Consider the following 21,946-nt stretch of genomic DNA (forward strand, 5'->3'; position numbering starts at 1 on the left):
ATTCAGCCCAAACTTGAACAGGGTAACAAGCCTATCTACAGCCTTTGGGAAAAAGGTGGAAGTGGTTTTGTGTATATTGTACTATTTATAGATGAGCAGGGTTAAATCTAACTTCTGTTCAACAGTTTCATCTAACATGATTTAGAGACCTATCGCAGAATCCCAGAATGGTAGGGGTTGGAAGGGACCTTTGGAGACCATCTAGTCCAACGTCACCCAAAACAGGTTGGACAGGAACGCATCCAGGCAGGTTTGGAATATCTCCAGAGAAGAAGACTCCACAACCTCTCTGGGCAGCCTGTTCCAGTGCTCTACCACCCCCAAACTATAGAAGTTTTTCCTCATGGTGAGATGGAATTTCCTGTGTTCCAGTTTGTGCCCATTGCCCCTTGTCCTTATCACCATTATATGTGATATAATATTATATAATGGTGATACTGATATTGATGTAAGAGCAATATATGCCAACATTTAAAGTATATTGGGGAAGTTAAGTTTTGGGGTTTTTTTTCAATCATGTTGGGTAGGTTTGCTGCATCTGAATAAACATCTTCCCTTCAACAGCCCATTGATTAAACCTGATTAAATTAACAGAGAAAAGATAAAAAAAATGGCAACGATAGTTACTAAATATTTTAGACTTCATAGAAAATATGAAAAACATTGGCATTTCTAATCAGTTTCTTGGCAAATATGCTGGAAATTAAAAAAAAAATATTGCCTGATTACTAATGTGTTTTGTGGCAGATATTTCATTGCTGGTATTTCCAGTGCAAACAGTATGTTTGAGCAAGAAAACAATATTCCACAATCTGTGTACATAAACGTTGGAGATAACATTATCCTCTATACCTTTTATGCAAAAAGAAGTCATATGAGATACTCCAGACAGAATTTTATTAGTCAGATTTCCTTTTGCTAATGAAAAGAAAATTGAAATGATTGTGTCAGTGATTATGCAAAAACATCCACTTTCATTACCAGACGGTTTGCAAAGCAGAGACAATCATTCCCAACAGATGCTACAGTGGAGCTTTACAGATGTGTTTTGGGGACCTGCTGTAGGGAACTGAGTGAATATTTGACATTTTATATGCTGTCTAGTTTATTTAAGAGGAATGAGGGAAACTTGCAAGAGAAAACAACAAATTATATATATAAAAAAAAGCTTTCCCAGGACATTTACAAAACACATTACAACATTACTTCTCACTGAGAAGTATATCAGAATACTATATCAGTATATAAGCAGAATATCTGATGTTGTGTGCAGTAATAGGAGAATGGACCAGTGACCTGAGAGATCACAGCTACTCTCGTGTTCTCATGAACACAGGAGGAAGTAAGAGATGGCAACAGTCAACTGGAGGTAACAGATCTTGAAGATTTTACAGCTGGGCTTCCAAAAATGACATGTTTTACTCACAAAGGAACAGATACAAAGGAAAGGATTAAAGAAATGGAAAGAATAAGCATGTGGACAGCTGCAGATATATCAATAAACAGTGGGGGAATTTGAGTTTCAGAAAACTGAAGTATTCAACCATTATTTTAAGACTCAAATTCATCCCATGCTGTTCAGGCTATGAAGCCATTCTCCTTCAGGCAGTGCCTGCTCAAAGTGGGCATCTGCCAGCTTCATGCAGAGAGAAGGAGTTCCTTTCCAAAGCACTATATTAGCCCAGCAAGGCATGGGGAGTCCAGTGACAGTATACAATCAAAACAGATTACAGGGAAAAATCACAGATGAAGGGAACTCCTCAGCAGTTTTTTTCTTGAGTGATACGTATGAGCACTCAGTATTTTCTGGCCATACTGCTTTACCTCTAAAAGATTATGGATTCATAAGTAATAGTATAGTGTATTTTAACCTCACACAGGGGTTTTTTTTTATGTCTCTGATCAAGCATCTGCATGGGCTGCTTCTACCTAAAAAAAATAAATTATCATGCGGTGTGGGAAATTTATATATTCAGGGAAAGGCCAGCGCTGACAGCTCTAGGCCCAGGCAAGAGCCACTCCATAGAGCATCTCCCCACATACAGAGGGGTCCCTGCCTGGGCCACCCCACTGCTGGGCCTCTCAGGGGCTGTTTCAGGAGGCGAACGCACCCCTGTGCTATGCTTGGTCAAATAAAATGGGTTCCTGTTCCCCGGGAGGAGAGAGACCAGACAATCCAGCCAGGCGAGGAGAGGAAGGGAGGCAGGAGGGGAGAGGGGATGTGGGGGACGGCAGCAAAGGGGGGCCGGTGTGAAGAGAGGGAACACGGTGGCCAGGGAGCGGGGGACATCCTGGGGAGGAGGGCAGGGTCCCGGGGGAGAGGAGGAAAGCGGCTCTCGGCGACACTCACTCCGCACCATGGCCGCCCCTCAGCTTCCCGCCGCCGCCGCCATTACAGGACGCCGCGCGCTGCCATGGCAACGGGGCGGGCGGGCCGCGGGCGGGCGGGAGCGCGCTGCTGTGGGCCGGGCCCCGCCCGCCCTCGGTGGGGCCTCTGCAGCCCCGGCACGCGCCGCCCCCTCACGCCAGTGCGGCCAGAGGTGCCCGTGTACCCGCCCGAAATGCAAAATTACTTAAAAATTACTTTTGTGTCATCCAGAAGTAAGATTTTACAACTCCGGCTGCTACTGGCCCCTTTCCTTGGCTGGGCAATCGTGTATGAAGTGCCTCTTCTCACGCATATATCTTTCATCTATCATTTGTATGGTATTTTTGTCCTCCTGTATATCCACCAACTAGTCTGCCTAGCACATTTTGGGCTGAAAGCGTGTTTTCCATTTGTGGAAGTGGCTTGTTCGTAGGATTCATAGAATCATAGAATCATTTATGTCAGAAAAGACCTTTAAAATCATCAAGTCCAGCCTTTAACTGCCAAGCCCACCACTACACCGTGTCCCTCAGCACCACACCTACCCGTCTTTTAAATACCTCCAGGGATGGTGACTCAACCACTTCCCTGGGCAAACTGTTTCAAAGCTTGACAACGTTTTCTGTGAAGAAATTTTTCCCGGTTTCCAGTCTAAACCTCCCGTGGCACAACGTGTAGCTGTTTCCTCTCACCCCATCCTATGCCTGTGACATGGTGACCCCCACCTGGCTACACCCTCATTTCAGGTGTTTGTAGAGAGCGAGAAGGTCTCCCCTCAACCTCTTTCTCCAGGCTGAAAAACCCCAGCTCCCTCAGCCTCTCCTCATAAGACTTGTGCTCCAGACCCCTCACCAGCTTCATTGCCCTTCTCTGGACACGCTCCAACACTGAGTTTCACTGAGTTTTTTAGAGTTGGAAGGGACCATAGAGATCATCTAGTCCAACTCCCCTGCTAAAGCAGGACCACCCAGAGCTTGTCAGAGCATGTTACTCAGGACGGCATCCAGGCGGGTCTTGAAAATCTCCAAAGAAGGGGACTCCACAACCTCCCTGGGCAGCCTGTTCCAGGGCTCTGTCACCCTTACTGTGAAGAAGTTTTTCCTCATATTTGAGTGGAACCTCTTATGTTCCAACTTGTGCCCGTTGCCCCTCGTCCTCTCACTGGGAACCGCTGAAAAGAGTCCGGCTCCCTCCTCCTTCAACCCACCCTTGAGAAACTTGTAAGCATTAATAAGGTCTCCCCTCAGCCTTCTCTTCTCCAGACTAAAGAGTCCCAGCTCTCTCAGTCTTTCTTCATAAGGGAGATGCTCCAATCCTTTTGGAGCACCTCAGTGTCTTTCTTGTAGCAAAGACACCGAGGTGCACTGAGGTGCACACTTGTAGCACCTCAGTGTCTTTCTTGTAGTCTATCAAACCTAAATGTCACCTCCTACTAACAGGAAATTCACATATAAGTTTAAATAAGGATGTAGGATTATTTTCTTTTAAATGATGAAATTAATTTATGGAGTCATTTCCCTCTAATATGGAATATATGTAATGTAATGTAATACATGGAACTCCCCACAGCCACTCTGCAACTTTCTAATTGTATTGCTATTTAGAGGGTAGGAGAAAGGAGGTGCCATTGAGTTAAAGCTACTAAGCTTTGTGGAGATAATGAGACACAAAGGAGCAGAAGTAGTTTATGCGCTTTAGTTTAACTCTGTAGTATTTGTCCAGGTCTGTTGGACAGGGTAAGTAGCAAATCCAGGCTATGGACAGGGACACGTGGCTGACTGGACGGCACCACCGCGTGGCCCATGGCCACTCCACAGAGTCACAGAGACTAAAGAAGAGCCACTGGCAAGGCCTTCCACTACGTATCCATTTATTTCATATTAAATTGCATGTCCCTTCAAATAATGACTTTTATAGCTGCACCTTTTGCCATTGCTATGAATTTTTTGCTAGAGAACATAGCTCCTAGTCAAGGCAATCATTTTAAAGAAGAAGAAAAAATCTTGTTCTTGCTCTGTCAATATTATTCAGTGCTGTGACTACATTGTATTGCATAGAAATACCTGTATTATTTTCTTATGCTAATCACACAGCAATTACCATTGTGGGCAAAACATACTTGACTTGGGGAAATTATTTAGTTTATTGCCAATTAAACAGAATAGGAAAATGAGAAATAATAACAAATCTAAAACCACCTTCCCTCCACACTTCCTTTCTTCCCAGCTCAACTTCACTCCAAACTCTTGTACCTGTAAGTCCTAATTTAAATCACAGTTTCTTATAATCAGTGTATACGTAGGTGCTGGTTTGCCAAAATTAGTTAAGCTGTAGGACTACTTGTTTGAGCAAGTAACTTCTCACTTGTGATGAGCATAAAAGAGATATTCTGTGTATATCAGTGACTGAAAAGCTCTCAGAGTGTATTTGTTTTCCTTTTGTGAAGAACAGCTTTGTTTCTGACTCAGGGCTAAACTATTCAGGAAGTCAGAAAGCAGTGCTTTGGAGCATGTGTTTGCAACAGGCTAGTCCTAACCTGGTGGTTTAGCACACATGGGGCAAGGCTAAATGCTGAAGGAGGATAATCATACTGGTTTCTTGTCCTTAAAACCACCAGCTCTTTAGAATGAGGCTTATAATCCATGACCTTGATTTATTTGGAATAACAACGAAATGACAAAGTGTAACACACCATCCTCGAGCATCCGAGGCGCTGTGCTCAGACCCTTGCATGCTCAGAACTGCAATATGGCTCTCCAAGTCATGCCCTGTTGTTCCTAACTTCCAATATACTCCAGTCAAAGGCTAAAAGGTCTGCCAGTGTCTTGTTGCCCTTGGGATACACTGAACAGCTGAACCATGACAGTTTCAGAAACGATATCTTTGTTGAGCTTCACTTTCACCACATGAAAATTCAGGTAAGCCAAAATGTTTTTAGTCTTAGCAGCATTTTAGTTTATACGCACTCAGAGTAATTTTCTGATTCAGAGAAAGTGAAAAAATGATAATTAATAAATTACCATTTAATTATTAATAAATCAATGATGTAATAATTAATAATTACATCATTGTTTAATAATTAATAATTTGATAATTCATAAATTATCATTTATTGTGCTTGCAGCATGGACACCTAAGTGTGAGCTGCTTTTACAATGTGCTTCATTGAACAAAATGTTTGCAGCCCGTACAACATCACCACAATATAAATATAGAAAGCTTGATGTAACGTGCAGGTACGCTGTTGTACAGCTTCTCAAGAGACTTTCGCATTCATTTATTTTCAAATCAAATGCAAATTTTTTATTTACATGTATTGACCTTATTGTGTTCGCTATTTTCATGCACCTATTTCTCACTCAAATTATGTACTAAGGGTTTTAAGTAGCACAAGCTCGAATTATTAGCATGAAGTGATGTACATGACAGAGAAATTTTATGAGCTACATTACAAACAGGAGAATGGAGTTGAGAAAGAAAAAATGACCCCATATGCCATGCTTTCCCTCAAGAAATTCATGTTACTGCTTTAATACATGAAAAGTTTATTTGTTAAATGTATGAAACAATGCAATATAAAATATATTTCTATGTCATGACACAAATAAGCTTTATAGTATTATTATTACAGTGCACCAGAATTATTTTGAATATGTGTTCACTCCATCAGTATATACTCGTGTAAGGTGCTACAGCCCCAGCAAATTGATATCCATGGACAAATCATAGCAGCTAAGATGCTGCAGGTCAGAGTCTTTAGTGGAAATCAGCTGACTGATACCCACTCAGAACCTGAACCACTCTCTTTCTATTTATTTCTTATTAAATTATTATTATTGGTGTGATTTTGTTGTTGTTGCTATTATTATTATTATTATTTATTATTGTTATTTTATTTTATGGTGGTAACAGTTACTTAGTAACTGTAACAAAATGAGGTTTTTGTATTCACACCAAAGTACCAATAAATCCTTTCCCAAAGTGCCCACAATCTACAGGGCAGGATATAAGATCACAAATAACAAATTCATTGAAATATATGCAATTCTTAACAATAATTTTCATTATTGACAATACCCTCAAATACAGGAAGAAATGAAAACAGGAACAAACTCACTGATAAGTTAATGCCAGCGATTAAAAAAAAATGCACCATGAGAAACCATAAAAAAGAAAGAATATAAAATGAAGTAACAGTTTTGCTCAGTGTAGATTAAAATGTACAAAGAGGTTTCAAAACACTGCAGCTAATTCACAAAAACAAAAAAAACCCAAACAACAAAACAAAAACAAAACCAAAAACAAACCAAAAGAGTAGATTCTGCAGTACTGGACTCAATGGCCATACCTGTATTCTGTACCACTGTGGTTTATTCCATCTCATTTAAATAAAAAATATTAATCTTTGTATGGTTTGGCTTCTATAAGCAATGCTTTCAAAATAAATACAAAACAGACTTGCTTACAGACTAAGGACATTATAAGATAAGGGATGCCATAAATATTATCATTTCGCTTGCTGCTGTTCCCTTCAACAGAAACATTCCCGCTGCAAAGCTCCGTGTGATACATACTCTGGAATCACCCTGAAAATGACCCTGAAATGCAGCTGAACACAGCAAGAAATAAGAGAGTATAAGAAAAGGTGTAGTGATAAAAAATAGTGCCAAATGGTTTGAGGTAATACACAGGGGGTTATAAATCTGTATCTTGAAAGTCTTCTTTGATTCTCTTTTTCTGAATAAGGTGCTATATTGAAGCTCAGTAAAAGTTTAATCACTGGGGACAGAAACCTAAAGTTCTAGCTGTTTTCTGTGTTTGTAGATGTGTCAGTTCATCATTAATCAACAAGTGATTTTCATTTGCTAGAGTTACATTTTACTATTATCTCAGGCTTGATACTAACAGAAACTGCCAATACTAATTACCCCTGAAAATTTGTATTTAAACATTTAGGTTCAAAAATTTTTTTTTAGTTTTTCATCAGACAGATCCTGGCTTCAACTTTTCATCCAAGGGGACTGAACATACTATTGTGCCTCTTTTCAGAGAAACAATACAACTCTTGCTTTTATCTCCATTAGAATATATGGAAGGGAACCGCCAAAGCAAAACAGTCTGGTAACTGAACAGAACTTTGTTAATTCATCATTAATGAATATCATGGAGGGCATATTTTAGCAGATCCTAAGAGTGTTATTCATAGCTCTTGAATTCAAATTGCCAAATTGTCCCGGAACTTCCCTCTCTCCAGATCAGAGCAATTCTAATTGAGAGTTTATATTTATTCATAGACAGATTATAGCAATTCATTTTAGATCAAATTTTTGGCAAGTTGAATCAGCTTTTTCTTCAGCAGTTTGCAGTGAACTAACTACTATACAGTGACCTCAGGTTTTTCTAGTTTTCAGCATAATCACTTCAATGACAGCAGGGTAACTGCAGTCTTAGACTTTTCTTTCAATATAGGATTTAATTTCCTAGATTATTCTTCCAGGAGATTATTTAAACACTAAAGATCTTTATAATCCTTTAATTTAAAAAGTGCATTTAGTAATGAGTATAAGTAGCAATATTGTTATATTGCTGTTATAAGTAGCAATAAAATAGGGAACAAAATATTTATATATTGCCCAGTGATATTCACTCTCAGTTGTTTCCATAGTTAAAGTAAATAAAGAAGTAGAATTATTTAATACTGACAAAATTATTCAAGTGTATTAACTGCAAATAAATATGAGGAAGAGTATTATAACTGCTATTATAGTTGCATAATACATCAGTTTTATGAAGAATAACATTCTATTTTCGCTGTCCGTTGAAACTATAAAACCTGGTCTTGTTACATCAAGTGGTCTGTCTTCATATAAAGTCAATGTACTGCACTGGGGAACAGTAAATTACTATGCAAAATTGGTAATTTGGGGGAAACTTCCCTTGTTGAGCTCTTAATGCTGAGCTTTTGATGCTTATATTCAAAATACACCAGCATATATGTCTGCTACGAAAGAGAAATCTACATTTTAACTTAATTTCAAGTACCCTTTTCCTCTTTGCATCACTTGTTAGGATCTTTGGTGCTAGAAATACAGCTGTGACCTGCTTGAGCTTGGCTTCGACACAGAGTTGAACAGACAGTGGTGTTCCAGTTTTGTTGATTCTTTCTTCCACCAGAACCTTTCGCTTGTGTGCTTTTGCTGCAGAGTTTTCAAATCCCTGTCATTATGCCTTGCCAGCCTGATTGTACCTCATCAGCAGACCCAGACCTTCCACAGGCAGAATTTTCGTGTCTGATTTACCAGCTGGGGCTGTGCAAACATTGCTTTTAGCCCACCAGGGGACAAGCAGACCAGAAGCAGCACTGGTTATAGAATGATTGGGTGGGCAACAGCATCCTCACACATTATCATCCCTGTTGCACGGGAAGATGACATCCACACTGTCCTAGCTAAAATGGCACGCAGGGAGGTATTTTAAGAAGCAGATTGTTAAAAGCCTGGAGTCACAAGATAACAGTTTTTGGCTACCCACAGGTTCTATGCGTAATTTAGTCTCTGTTGTAGCAAAGATCCAAGCTGAAAAGCAGGGCTCAGTGTTTCCAAAGTAAAGTTAATACCTGCAGGTCTTGTATTTTTGTATGTGAATCCGGGTAATTCAGATTCATCATTGCTTCTCCACGTCCTGATTCCTGGTTTTCTGAATACTGCTTTCCCTACAATAATATTTATTTCTTCCTTTTTTTCCTGGCTGGGTTTTTTTTGTTTGTTTGTTTGTTTTTTTAATGCTCAGCATAAAGGCCAAAAGGCAGTGCAAAAAAGCTTCTGAGATATATTACCCCATGTACTCAGCCACTATCCAAATCCATTATATTTGACAGCATGTGTTACAAGAAATGAATACATAAAGTACAGGAAGACCTCATTGTTATTTTTTTTTTTTGTAAAAAACTGATCTAATGTGGGTTACAAAACACTTTTCACCATCAATTTATTATCAAAATGCTTGTATGACCCTATGCCAAAGGACGCCATAGGACTTCATTGACATAAAAGACCAACAATTGTTTTGCATGACTGTTTCCAGATAGAAACCAAGAAGTACAGCCTTACTCACAGAATAAAAATAAAGCTAAAATGAATTGTATTTTGAAGGAAGAATACTAACAATTCCTTAATCTTTTTTTCCACAGGAATGTGTAACGTTAGTCATAAGGAGGCATCCAGTAGTTTGATGCTGAAGAGCTGAAGGAAATAAATATGAGGAGGAGGAAAAATTAATTTGGTTAGTGAACTCATTTCAAAATATACAGAAGTAACTACTCTGCTTTTAAGTTTTTATGAAAGGCAAGAGACAAGCTTGTTTTGAAATGCTGGAGGTCCTGTCTCTCAGTAACCTCTGCCAGTCTGTATTTAGTTTACTTCTGCTAGGCAACAAGTCCCAAGTTCTCCACTCCATCCTGTAGCACCTGCTTGGGTTAATATTGATACTGGCTTTCAAAATCAGAGCCAGCGCTAAAGTTCTGGTGTTGCAGCCCTTGCCTAAATGGTCCCACTGGTTGTGAGAAGTGCCGTATTTCGTGGCCATTGCTTGGCACACTGGAGGAGTAGGATGCATTTTTCATCGTAGGCTTTAGTAAGTCTGCAAAGTGGTCAAATGCCTGTGTACAGTTCTAAGATGTTTTGTTCTCAGGATGAACATCCTCCTCCTGAGGGCTGACTGAAAGGTTTTCCAGGTTGCATCTGCAGCTGTGCAGATGCTTTTAGATATCACATCCTGAACCTCACTCAACCAGCAAACTGATGAACAGGGCTGTTTTAGCCACACTATGAGGAATACAAAGCTGGGCACAGCTCCACTTAGTGCCTTCTTTTCATTTTTATCTATTCAAAGTAAAGAGATAAGGGAAATAATGGAGCCGGGACTGGGCTGGCTTGCTCCAACTGCAAATAAATCAGTGCTCTTGTTTTGAGGATTCTAAGCTGTATCAAGACTTAGAAATACTTGATAAACAGAAACTGGAGCCTGAGGATTAGGCTTGACTCAAAAGGAATACGGAAAAGAAGAATCTGTAAGTGTTTTCCTTCCTTCAGTGTTCACTCCTTCAGTGGAATGGTACCAATGTAGAGCTGTAGAGCACCTGGCCCTGCCGTGCAGTTTAAACTTGCAAAAAGGATGACTTTCTTTGCCCGTTACTGAAAAACGTGTTTTCTCTGGGCTGAAGCACAGCACTTGTTTAAAAGCTTACACTGTTTAGCAACTGTTGTCAAATAATAAAAAAATATTTCATCCAAATAAAATGACAAAGGAGTTTCAGAGAGCAAAGTGAAGTAATTCACAGTGGAAACTGGCAAGGGGCCTGCAGCTAAACCTTCTTTTAACGAAAAGTCCAGGGAACCTTTTTGGCACGCTTGAACCCTGTTTCAAAATAGGGCTCACCCCAAAAAGTACGGAATTTTTTCTGAACTTAGACACATACTCACCAATTCTTCTTTCTTTCCAATTATTTCCTGGAGGAAAAAAATAAGCATACCTTTTTGTATGTCTTGAGTTAAACCACAGTTTGTTATAATCAGTATATGAAGGTTCTGAATTGTCAAATTTAGTTAAGCTGTAGGACTATTTGTTTGAGCAGGTAACTTCTCACTTGTAATGAGAATAAACGAGGTATTCACTGTATACCAGTGACTGAAAGGCTCTTAGAGTGTATTTGTTTTCCTTTTGTGAAGAACAGCTTTGTTTCTGACTCAGGGCTAAACTATTCAGAAAGTCAGAAAGCAGTGCTTTGGAGCATGTGTTTGCAACAGGCTAGTCCTAACCTGGTGGCTTTGATTTCATTGGAACTAATGACATAGAAACAAGGAGCAAAGTACCATCCTTGTGTGTCTGAGGTGGTGAGCTAAGACCCTTTGGATGCTCAAAATCTGAGACTGTCTTTGCAATATGGCTCTCCAAGTTGCGCCTTGTTGTTTCTAACCTCCAATATACTCCATTCAAAGGCTGAGGTCTGCCAGAGTGTCTTGTTGCCCTTGGGATACACTGAACTCCTGAACTCTGACACAGTTTCAGAAACAATGTCCTTTTGAGCTTTACTTTTACCACATAAAAATTCAGATAAGCCCAAATGTTTTCAGTCTTAGCAGCATTTTAGATTTTACACACGCAAAAGGATTTTTTGCTGTGTAAAAGGTGAAAGGATGATAATTCATAAATCCAGCACATACACACTTGCAGGACGGAGGCCTATGTGTGAGCTTGCTCTAGAGATGTAATTCAGGCCTTCTAAATATCTAAGTCTTTTTCTCCAGAAGGATTTAGAAGCTACAGCTGTACATCTTCGAACTAAAGCAGTCTGAAACAGCAACGACAGCACCTTTATTCAACTGATCAGACTTCTAACACATCTATCAGACTACAGTCTAATCCAAAGGCAAAGCTCTGTCCTGAAACTAATGGTGCATGGGGTTAGTAGGGCCAAGTCATATCAATTCTGTAGTCCCTGGAAGGTGGTGATGAGGCATCATAGTTAGCTGGGTTTTTTTTATTTTTCCCAGTCAAATGTAAAAATTGGACTTTGTGGCTTGGGAGTGGAATTCAGTGCAAGGCTTGAATTCACACCTCTGGATTCATAAGAAGTTACTATCCTTGGTCTGTTTCTGCATCTTCATGTTGTGACATACTGGTTTATGGTTATGGTTTGTCTTCCTTTTCCGCTAACAAATAGGTGTTACAACATTTCTTGCACCTTATGAAAAGGAAGTTTTACAGTAGAAATGGAAAGTTTCTATGAATACAAGTCAGTAACGTGAAAAGCCAAATCCTCCACCAATAACTTCAGATCATGCCTTCTGTCTTTTGACATGAAAACAAGAGGAGGAATCTCTCCTTCCTCTTCTTAATATAAAATTTCTATGTTCCTCTACTCATCACATGACACTGGAGCCACTTACCAAAACTTAGTTGTTTTGAAAGATGTGTCAAGACTGAAGAAAGATGACACAGCACCATCTTGGGACAAAAGAACTGTGAAATATAAATGCAAAATCCTGTAACTGATTGAAGGTTACAGTCTGTCCCCATATGCCCACAAACTGCTCTTATTTAGCATCAATAAGAGCCATGGATATACATCCAAGGATGGATTTTGGTCCTTAATTAGTAAAATATTGTGTGTTGAATATAAAGGAAGTCTGTACTTACAAACTAAAATTATCAGCAACAAAGTGGCAGACAATCCTCCCAGAAAATATCTGAGAACATAACAATACCCATAAAGGTTAGAAAAAACCAAAGGGATGCATATTGGGCTAATAGAGGTGAAGCCTGGGTGGGAGGCGAGAAGGTTCTTGCAGATGAACCCTCTGAACTCTGGTAGGTGAACTTCAACTTGAAACTTTAAACTTCTTAAGCTATTGAGGATAATTTCATCAAAATAAAGACCTCAGCACTCCCAGACTGAGAGAAACATCCATACTGGTCACTTAGAAAGACACAGGTTCAGCTTTTTGAAACCCCTGCCCAAGCACACGTGACAAAGTAGCCACCATATCTGCATACATGTTTCTTATTTTTGTGCATATCTGTACAGCTCTGCTATTTGCCTGCATGACTATCACCTGAAAATATATTTTCACAATAAGATTTATCTAGCTCTGAAAATGTGACCCTTAATTTACATTTTATTCACCAGTTGAAATGGAGTAAGTATTATTGTCAGAAACAACAAATAAAAGAAATAAATATTACCTTGTACATATTGATATGATTAAACATGTGATCAGTGCAACCATCTGAGAAAGGACATTTCGTGCTATCCTGGATCCTAAAAAAAGATCAAGAAAAGAATTTTCATGAGTTTTCAGGAAAGTAAATATATGACAGAAGGTGTTTGTAACGACTACCTTCAGCCTGTGAGGTCAGTCCCTTCAGTTTCTTTTTAAGAGAATGTGCCCAGAGTGATTCAAAGCAGAAACCTAATTTTCATGCTCTGGGTGTCTCTCAGTTGTCGTTTTCCCCCACGACCATGGAGACACGGTGCCCTCCACGCTCTCAGAAAACAAGCTTTTCTGAATAATTGCCTGTTTTGGTTTTTGTTCCCATGCCCTTTCCTCCATTTTCCTCTTCCCTTTTTTTTTTTTCCATTTATCACTGAAAATAGGAGAGGAAAAGATGTGAGCAGGGAGAAGTGAAAAAGTAAATACTAATTTTAAGTATTTTGTTATTTTTAATCAGTTATTTAAAATGTATGCTTCAGGAAATAAATTCTATTCTGCAAGGGGCCGTATCACTATTTTTAAAGTGAGTGTTTTTAGCTCACTCTAAAAATGAGGCATATCAGAATAAGAAAGTGACACACCTGCAGTGCTCAAAGTGTCCTTGTTGGCATTTATCATAAATGGAGAGCAGGATTTTGGAGACCAAATTGGTTTCCCATGCTGAAGAAACTCGTCCTCTTCGGTGAGAGAGGCTCCATTAGCTGCTGCAGTTTGCCTTTGTGGCACAGGGCTCTCACACTCAGAAGAAAAGTCTGAAACACCTACAAAAAGTGCATATGTAACTGAGACTGCACAAAAAAAAAAAAAAAAAAAAGGAGCTTTGAGACTTTGTGTTAATTCATTTTGTGGGGGAGAAAAGTTAATTACCTAATCACAGGGAAGTTTCCAAATTGTTAGGGGTAGGGAATTGGCAGGTTCAATGTACGCAGGAGGAAATATGCAGAGTAAAGACAAAATTACATAGAGCATCACAGAATGAAGTCATTGAAACAGCCAGGTGAAAGTAGACAGTGTCAGTGTTAATGACATCAGCATAAACATCAGTGGTGATGACTTTGGATCCAAATTCAGTCTAAAAATGCCTTTTTGGCACAAGGGTTTTTGTGGACTCACAAAAATTCAAAATTCACCACTTAAAATTTTGTTGTTCACTTATCTTCTACCTGCACATCTTGGCAGACAATCCCCATAAAACCTATAGAAAGAGATACCCAACTCCCACTAAATACAGACTGCAGTGTTGTAGCTCGATTACTTGGTAGCTGGTCAGGGCTTACCAATATCGCTCTGACTGGCTTCGAGGTTATCGCATCCATCAGGCCAAGGATCATCCACGTGGGAGGAATCCAAGGTGCTGAGGACGGTGCTGCTGAACCATGAGCTGGAGGCCTCGAGGTTGAACAAGCCGGCAAGAGAGCGACGGATTTTCTTCCTTCGCCTGAATATGCTAGAAAGAAAAGCCACGTTGTCAAGGAATAGAGTTAATGACTCTTTCTGAGCAAGGACGGAGCTCTAAAGCTCGCAGGACTGACATGAACGATCCAGGTTCTGGGTGTTGTTCCTAGCTCTGTTTTTCACCCCGTGTATGTCACCACAAATGCCTGCTGCCCACTGCAGTGATGTCGGGGAATGTATTAGCAGCACGGAGTTACATCATGCTGTTATGATACTGGATACTGTGATGCCAAATGATAGTACAGTTATTGGGCTCTGATACTGCTCTGAGTGGTCTCATGCTACCCATGAATTTCACCCTATTATGCCCCATTAGGTGAGGCTTGACTTCACGGTACTTCAACTTTTTTGGACTACATTGTATATGCTTCCCTAAACTGATGTTTTTCTGAAATCAAGACAGATTTTTCCCTGAGTAAGCATTCCCTGACCAGACCTTTTTATTTAAATATACATATACACGAATATATATATATTTATATCAAATCGTATGAGGAGCGGCTGAGGGAGCTGGGGCTGTTTAGTATGAGGAAGAGGAGGCTGAGGGGAGACCTCATCACTCTCTACAACTATGTGAAAGCACACTGTAGAGAGGTTGGTGCTGGTCTCTTCTCACAGGTAATTAGTGACAGAACGAGAGGGAATGGCTTCAAGCTCCAACAGGGTAGGTTTAGACTGAACATTAGGAAGGAATTTTTCACCGAAAGAGTGGTCGGGCATTGGAACAGGCTGCCCAGGGAGGGGGTGGAGTCACCATCCCTGGCTGTGTTTCAGAGCCGTTTAGATGCAGTGCTAAGGGACATGGTGTAGGGGAGGACTTTGTAGAGTAGGGTAGATGGTTGGACTCGATGATCCCAAGGGTCTCTTCCAACCTAGACGATTCTATGATTCTCTCTATATATGTATATATACACATTTTCTTAGTGCTTATCATGGTAACACCCCATTGGCAAACTGAGCTGTAGCTCTGCTTCTTCTTTATTGCACACAACTCCACTTACAGCAACAACTGTGTACTGAGAGTTTTGGGGTAGTAAGATTAGACATGACTGAAAATGAGGTTATTGCACTCTCTAAACTAAATCAATTGAGATGTTCCCATTAAGAAGCAACGCTGATCTTATGCCAAGCAAAATGCAGACAGACACACAAATACCTCCAGATACGTCTGGAGACGTGGAAGCAATTGAGTAAAACCTGCGTAGAGTTCACTCACCGAACTAAATTCTCTTTATATGTAACACTTGTCTGGGACGGTGTCAGTGTTACGTTGCCCTCTTCATCAGACAGAAAACTCTCTTCTGTCAGCAGGTAATACCCATTAGAAAGCAGGCGAGGGCTGCGGCGACACGTGGGGAAGGAGCTGGTCAGAGGATTTGTGGAACAACACTCATAGGCAGGGTTGGCATCCAAAAGGGCACAAGCGTGACTGAAAAGGAGAATTGAAACCCTCCAGTTTAGTAAATGTCTAGACAGTGCAAACCAATTTAACAGTAATGAATTTACATTAGCAGCCGATGGGGCTGGTAATGACATAGATGTAAAATATGGGGATAATGATATTACATCTGGACCTGGGGGTTTCGGGCAGCTAGAGTGTGTTGGCATCACACTTTCCAGAGCTGCACATTACAGGAGGGCTCCGTGCCAGGTGGAGCATTTATTTCATGAACGCATGGAGCCAGCTTGAATTGCTAAGTGGATGGTGTACTTCTGTGGCTCTGCTCTTGGCCAAGGAGTCCTGCCAGATCTACCCCTCCCTGGAACTGCCAGAAAAATTCCAGTGTTTTGTTTCTCTGAGTTACTCTGCATGGAGCAAGCCTGAGTGCCCCTGAACCAGGCAGGATTTATTTGCTTTTTATAACCTAGTCATACTTAATGAAGATTTAAGCATACATGACTTCTAATTCTCACAAATCCTAGAATATCATGCAGCTAGAACAACATGGGATAAAGTTCACACTTGGTGATAGCTTCATTCAGCACTGAAATAAAATTGACTTTGAGATGAAATGTAGCACAGAAAAATATAATATGTGGTATTTAAAATAGAAGCAAGTAGTGACAGAGGTGAAAGACTCTAAATGTTGTAGACAGACCTTATCACCATGTTCCAGTATTTAAAGGGTGGCTACAAAGAAGATGGAAACTCCCTTTTTACAAGGAGTAACATGGAAAAGCCGAGGTATAATGGGTACGAGTTACTCCTGGGGAGATTCCAATTGGATGCAAGAGGAAAAATTGTCCTGTTGAGAACAACCAGCCATTGGAATAATGTCCCCAGGGAAGTGGTGGATTCCCCAACATTGGACACTTTTAAGATTCAGCTGGACAGGGTGCTGGGCCATCTTCTTTAGACCATGCTTTTGCCAAGAAAGGTTGGCCCAGATGATCCTTGAGTGCCCTTCCAACCTGGTGTTCTGTGATTCTGTGATTCTGTGATACTTAGCTCAAATGAAATTGGATTTATGGTTAGTCCTTTCTCCTCAACACCTTTGAGTTCCAAGCGGCCATGCAGTGACATCCATGGACAGAAAGGAAGACACTGGATTGATTCAATGGTTGACAGGGGTTTCAGCAGCAGGTTTAACTATCCCATATGGCACGTCACAGAGAGATACCATCATTTCAGTGGAGGGAAAAGCAGGTGGAACAGAGAGAGATATTCCAAAGCCTTGTAATTACAAAGCCAATGCTTCCAATCTCTCCAGCAGGACTTCTGAACTTCCATTTAAAGCAGTAATTAAATTAATATCAGCACTACAATTCTAAGTGGCCCAAAAGGGATTTTACAAAATCTCCAACAAAATAAAAATAAAATGAAACGAGTATAATTTTCGTCAGTACCTTGGAAAAATCTGTTGTGAGAGGCTGCGTTTTTGTTCTCCATTGAACTCTGATGAACCTGCAGAGGCAAAGGCCACATCAGAAGGAGTCGTTATCACACCCACTGACAGCTCAAACAGTTGACAGGTCCTTACTGACAGGTACTTTGTGCATATCAAAAAGATCATAAAAGTAGCTAAAAAGAAAAGGCAATTAAGGGAGAGATTAAAGGAGATACAACAGATGAAACAATGGGGGAAAGACACAGTGTTTATAGGAAACTCATCTCTACCAGGACAACATGAATCAGAGCAAGTCATAATCAGGTACTTGTACTCTGCACAGCTTACAACCTTGAGAGAAATATTTATGGACACAAATGTAATAGCTGCCGTAATTTTAATGGTGCTTTCCCAGAAATGTGCGTCATGCCAAAAATAGTACATGTGCTGGCAACAGGTACAGAGTAGAACGGAAGGGCCACCATTAGCATTACAATATATTTTTCAGATTAAAATTGCAGACATAGCACAACAGGCATAGGGACAGGGACAGTGACAAAGATTTGACAATAATATGGTGGCAGGAGACTAAGGAAATAGGATTTATCTGGATCACCACGGCTCAAGTCTGCAACGGGCTGCCAGACTTTCAGCATCTGACAGAATCAATCTTATGAAATATGAGCAATGGCTATCCACAGGGAGAATTTATATCTCTTATTATATGGAAAGATAAAAGAGATGATCTTTCCCAAATCTTATCTTGTCTCTTCTGTGTCTTTAGAGCATCATGCTTACAACATGCTAGTAAATGCACATCATTCACGTAAAAGAGGAGATAGGTCTAGGAGAACTATTTTTTTTAATGTTCACTTATGAACTAAGCCAAAGAAATGCCATGAAGGTCAGTGTTTCCACTTTGCTAATCTTGTTTATCCTCACTTGGAGCTCAGTTGTCAGGCACAGCCTGGATGTGAAGCCTGACTGAGCCTTGGAACCCGGCAGGGTCACCAAAGTGGGGAAGAAATACCTTCCAGGGTATTTTTTTACAAATCAGTTCTATTACCCTACCCCCAAACATACTGTTTCTCCTACACTTTGATTAAAAAAAATAATAATAATAAAAAAATTCACTTTATCATGAGAAAATTATGCTTCAGCACTTGCAAAAACAGGTTGAGGAGGAGACAACTGGAAGAAGCTTGGTGGAGGTACAAAGAGATGAAGTAGCATTGGTCAGAATGTCACACAACAAATTGTAGAAAAAGTGAGAGCAGTGGTGTATTCCATAGACTGACATGTTGTAGACCTTTTTTTTTTTTCCATATACAATTAGCTCCTGAAATACTTTTTATTATATTAGGCAAAATATTGATTTTTAATTGTGCAAAAATATTATACTCAAAACCAAGACATTCTAAAATAAAATACAGGAAGAACCCAACAGGTGTTTTGTAAATCTGGATATAAACTAAAACCTGCAAAATCCCAAATCTTATCAGTGAAACAAGATTCTCTCCAAAAAAGATTTTTTTAATCAAAATCTCAGATGAATGTACACAAATTTACTTGCTCCTGGTGTCGATGCCATCTGTGATATTCCATACATCTTGAAGAGTATTGTTTCATACACCTTGGGGTAACAGGCAGGATAGATTATCTGTAACAGAGTTTAAAAAGAAACAGAAGTATGTTTCCTTTTGTCTTGTTTGAAAATCAGGACGTGCAAGATCAATATATGTCATATTGCTAGTTATAATATATTCTCACTTAGACAAAAGTGACTGATTCTAGGGCAAATTTGTTTGAAAAGGGATGCATCAGTTATAGCTGCTATAAATACACATACATACATATATATACACACTCACTACTACTCTTTAATAATCTGAGAGTGAAACTTTCCAGCAACTGAAACCCTTAGCGCAGTTGTACGGCACGTGATTCTCTCAGTTGTGATAACACAAAGGAGTAACCACTAAAAAAGAATAACATTTAAAAATAGTAGGTTACATATGGGTAGTGCTTTCATTAGAAAGGGTTGACACATGCTGATCAAAGGGGCAGAACAAACCACAGTCCTTCCGTTACTAATTTGAATTGTCTCATAAATTTGCATGCTGTCTCTGAAGGACACTTGTTTACCTGCCACCTTCCACAGAAGTAAAATTGAAGGTAAAATAGAGCATATGCATGTATTTATAAAAGAAAGTGAGAGATACACATATGCAAACACATTACTGGGGAGGTGATGACTTTCTCTCTTTTGAAGAACAGTTAATAAGCAGTTGTAATTTGCTTTCAAACTATTTTAAGTAATGATAATATGAAGCTTCTATAAACAGTCATAGAACAGGCAGTCCAATGGATTTTTTTGCTACCCTCAATCATGAAAATTTTTGTCTCATGAGTTAATTAAGAGGGTTCCTGAAAGTCGTAATTCAATCAATGCTGGGGAAAGCTTGGAAACATTATGTAGTAGACAATGCTGCACAGTGTTCTGCTTTCAGTTAATATTCAGTCCCATTTCTGGGCTATTAATAGCATGAGAAGCTATAGTAACAATATAAGCAAGCCAAAACAAAGCATCCCAACCACCACGGTACAACCAAGCAGTGGTATTACATCTGTAACCCACAAAATGAGCATCAATGTGCAACCTTTACACTTTGACATGAGAAAAGGGAAACAGCTTTAAGAAATCTCACTAGAAGTGAATCTGAAGTGAACGTGGCAATATTTTATAAGAAGAATTCAAATAATAGCCTAAGGCAACAACTCCCTTGAATTTCAAAACACCCAAAAGCCCATGTCGTAATATTTAAAAAAAAAAAAAAAAAAAAAGTCACTGTCCAAATCAGTCATTTTTAATCACCTTTCCCTCCAAAAATCAAATTAATCTTTAAGCCAATGATGTCCTCACTTGGTAGCCAGCAACCCCCGATCCATGTTTACATTCTAAATATTTCCATTAGTATGTACAAAAATATAGTGCTAATTATTCAAACAGCTGAACTCCAGGCAACCAGCTTCATTCTATTGTACCTACCAAACACAAGTGTCTACAAAGATAGATTTATTTGTTCACACGTATCAGTCATTTCTGAAGAGCAGTCCAGTCCTTTCTCCCTGCAGGTAAAGATCACAACATTCACAAAAATACAAAACTTCCTGAAGAGCAGGATAGAAATGAATCCAAAGCTTAGTTATTCCTCAACTGACAAATATATTAAGAGATAAGCACGTGGAAAAATATTCCAAACCTGGAAAATCCATCCCACTATTAACACACGTGTGCAAAGAAGTTGCTCATCATCAACACGGGAGCCTCAGAGCGAGGTGGAGGGTGCTCCTTCTGCGGGTCCCTGGCAGAGATGAGCCCTGGGGCTTGGGGAAGGCAGGTCCCTCCGTGAAGTCCCCTGTTGCCTTTTGAAAACAGCCCGTGCAATCAGCGGCACGGAGCAGAATGAGGTCACGCTTCCTGTGGAGTAGCCTCACAGCAGAAACATTCATTTTGAAGAGCAGAGTGAAGATTAAGATTAGCCCAGTGAACGCTCTTGCAGGCTGTTGCAAAAGAGAAGATACGCTATAAATAACGGTCCGCTCCAATTATGAGATGGGGAACAAAGACAGAAGCTTTTCTCATGAAGAAAAGCGATGCAGGTTTTTGTTTCAGCTTCACTTTTCTACCCTGCTCAGAAAACTTTAAAGTGGTATCTCCAAATCACTGCATTTGTTGAAATACTCATGAGCCTGACAAGCTTTGATGTAGGAAAATCATCCAGCTACCAAAAAATCTGTATACATCAACAAGACATTTTTCAAAAGCACTATTATACAGCAGATGCACTTGGTGAGAGTTCAGAGTTGTTTTAAGTCTCATGGTCAAAAACATTATTACAAATATACACCGTGCAATGTCAAGATAAATTCCTTTGAAAGGAGAAAGGAATAAAGCCATTTGTAAACATTCATTGTTCCGCTCCCTGTGTTTCATACCACGTAAGGTATCAATTCATCACACCTTAAAGTATACAAATAGAAAGTAAAATCCATGTAAGAGGAATGGAGCCTGAAGAAGATGTCCTGGTGCTCAACATGATTTGGCTGTAGAACTATTGCACACAAAAGTAATATAAATCAGCTGCTCGACACCGAACAATTATATAACCTTAGGGGCAAAACTTCATCTCCAGACAAATAGATAAAATATGCTGGTAGGTATCTCTCCTGTTGTCTGCATGTATTGCTGACAAAAAGAAAGCATAAACCTAGTAAAATATGATTGATTTGATTTAACGGTATTTTTTTCCCCTGGAGAAGGAAAAATATTTCCACTGATAACAAAGGAATGTAACATTCGCACCTCACAGAAAAGGAAACAAAAATAGGAATTAGGCAATTAGGATGTTACAAAAGAGCTTCTCTCTGGGAACTAAACAAAACCGAACATTTTAAGGTCCTTTTGCTCAAACATGAAAACACAGGATCATGTTCGGTATTCACATCACTTCTTTTAATTT

At 39.6% G+C, this 21,946-nt stretch overlaps 1 protein-coding gene across 5 annotated transcripts; it reads right to left on the reverse strand.

Annotated features, from left to right (window-relative positions):
- Window positions 1-5,648: 5,648 nt before the first annotated feature.
- TMEM71 (transmembrane protein 71) lies at window positions 5,649-20,926 on the reverse strand. Of its 5 annotated transcripts, none has more exons than XM_014965596.1 (11): window positions 20,687-20,926; window positions 20,473-20,552; window positions 18,993-19,083; window positions 17,443-17,500; window positions 15,812-16,024; window positions 14,418-14,587; window positions 13,722-13,901; window positions 13,112-13,187; window positions 12,566-12,615; window positions 12,316-12,388; window positions 5,649-9,609 (listed from the first exon to the last, which is right to left on the reverse strand). In XM_014965596.1, the coding sequence occupies exons 3-11, from the start codon at window positions 19,030-19,032 to the stop codon at window positions 9,570-9,572; spliced, it is 900 nt and encodes a 299-aa protein (XP_014821082.1). In that variant the 5' UTR covers window positions 19,033-19,083; window positions 20,473-20,552; window positions 20,687-20,926; the 3' UTR covers window positions 5,649-9,569. The 5 variants fall into 5 exon arrangements, 4 of the variants coding, with proteins under 4 accessions (XP_014821082.1, XP_014821083.1, XP_014821081.1 ...); XM_014965597.1 differs by lacking the exon at window positions 20,473-20,552 and adding an exon at window positions 10,849-10,875 and having other exon boundaries at window positions 20,687-20,924; XR_001414457.1 differs by lacking the exons at window positions 12,566-12,615; window positions 20,473-20,552 and adding an exon at window positions 10,849-10,875 and having other exon boundaries at window positions 20,687-20,923.
- Between the last annotated feature and the right edge of the window lie 1,020 nt (window positions 20,927-21,946).

The sequence above is a fragment of the Calidris pugnax genome, unplaced genomic scaffold (assembly GCF_001431845.1).
Source record: "Calidris pugnax isolate Ruff unplaced genomic scaffold, ASM143184v1 scaffold41, whole genome shotgun sequence".
NCBI lineage: Eukaryota > Metazoa > Chordata > Aves > Charadriiformes > Scolopacidae > Calidris > Calidris pugnax.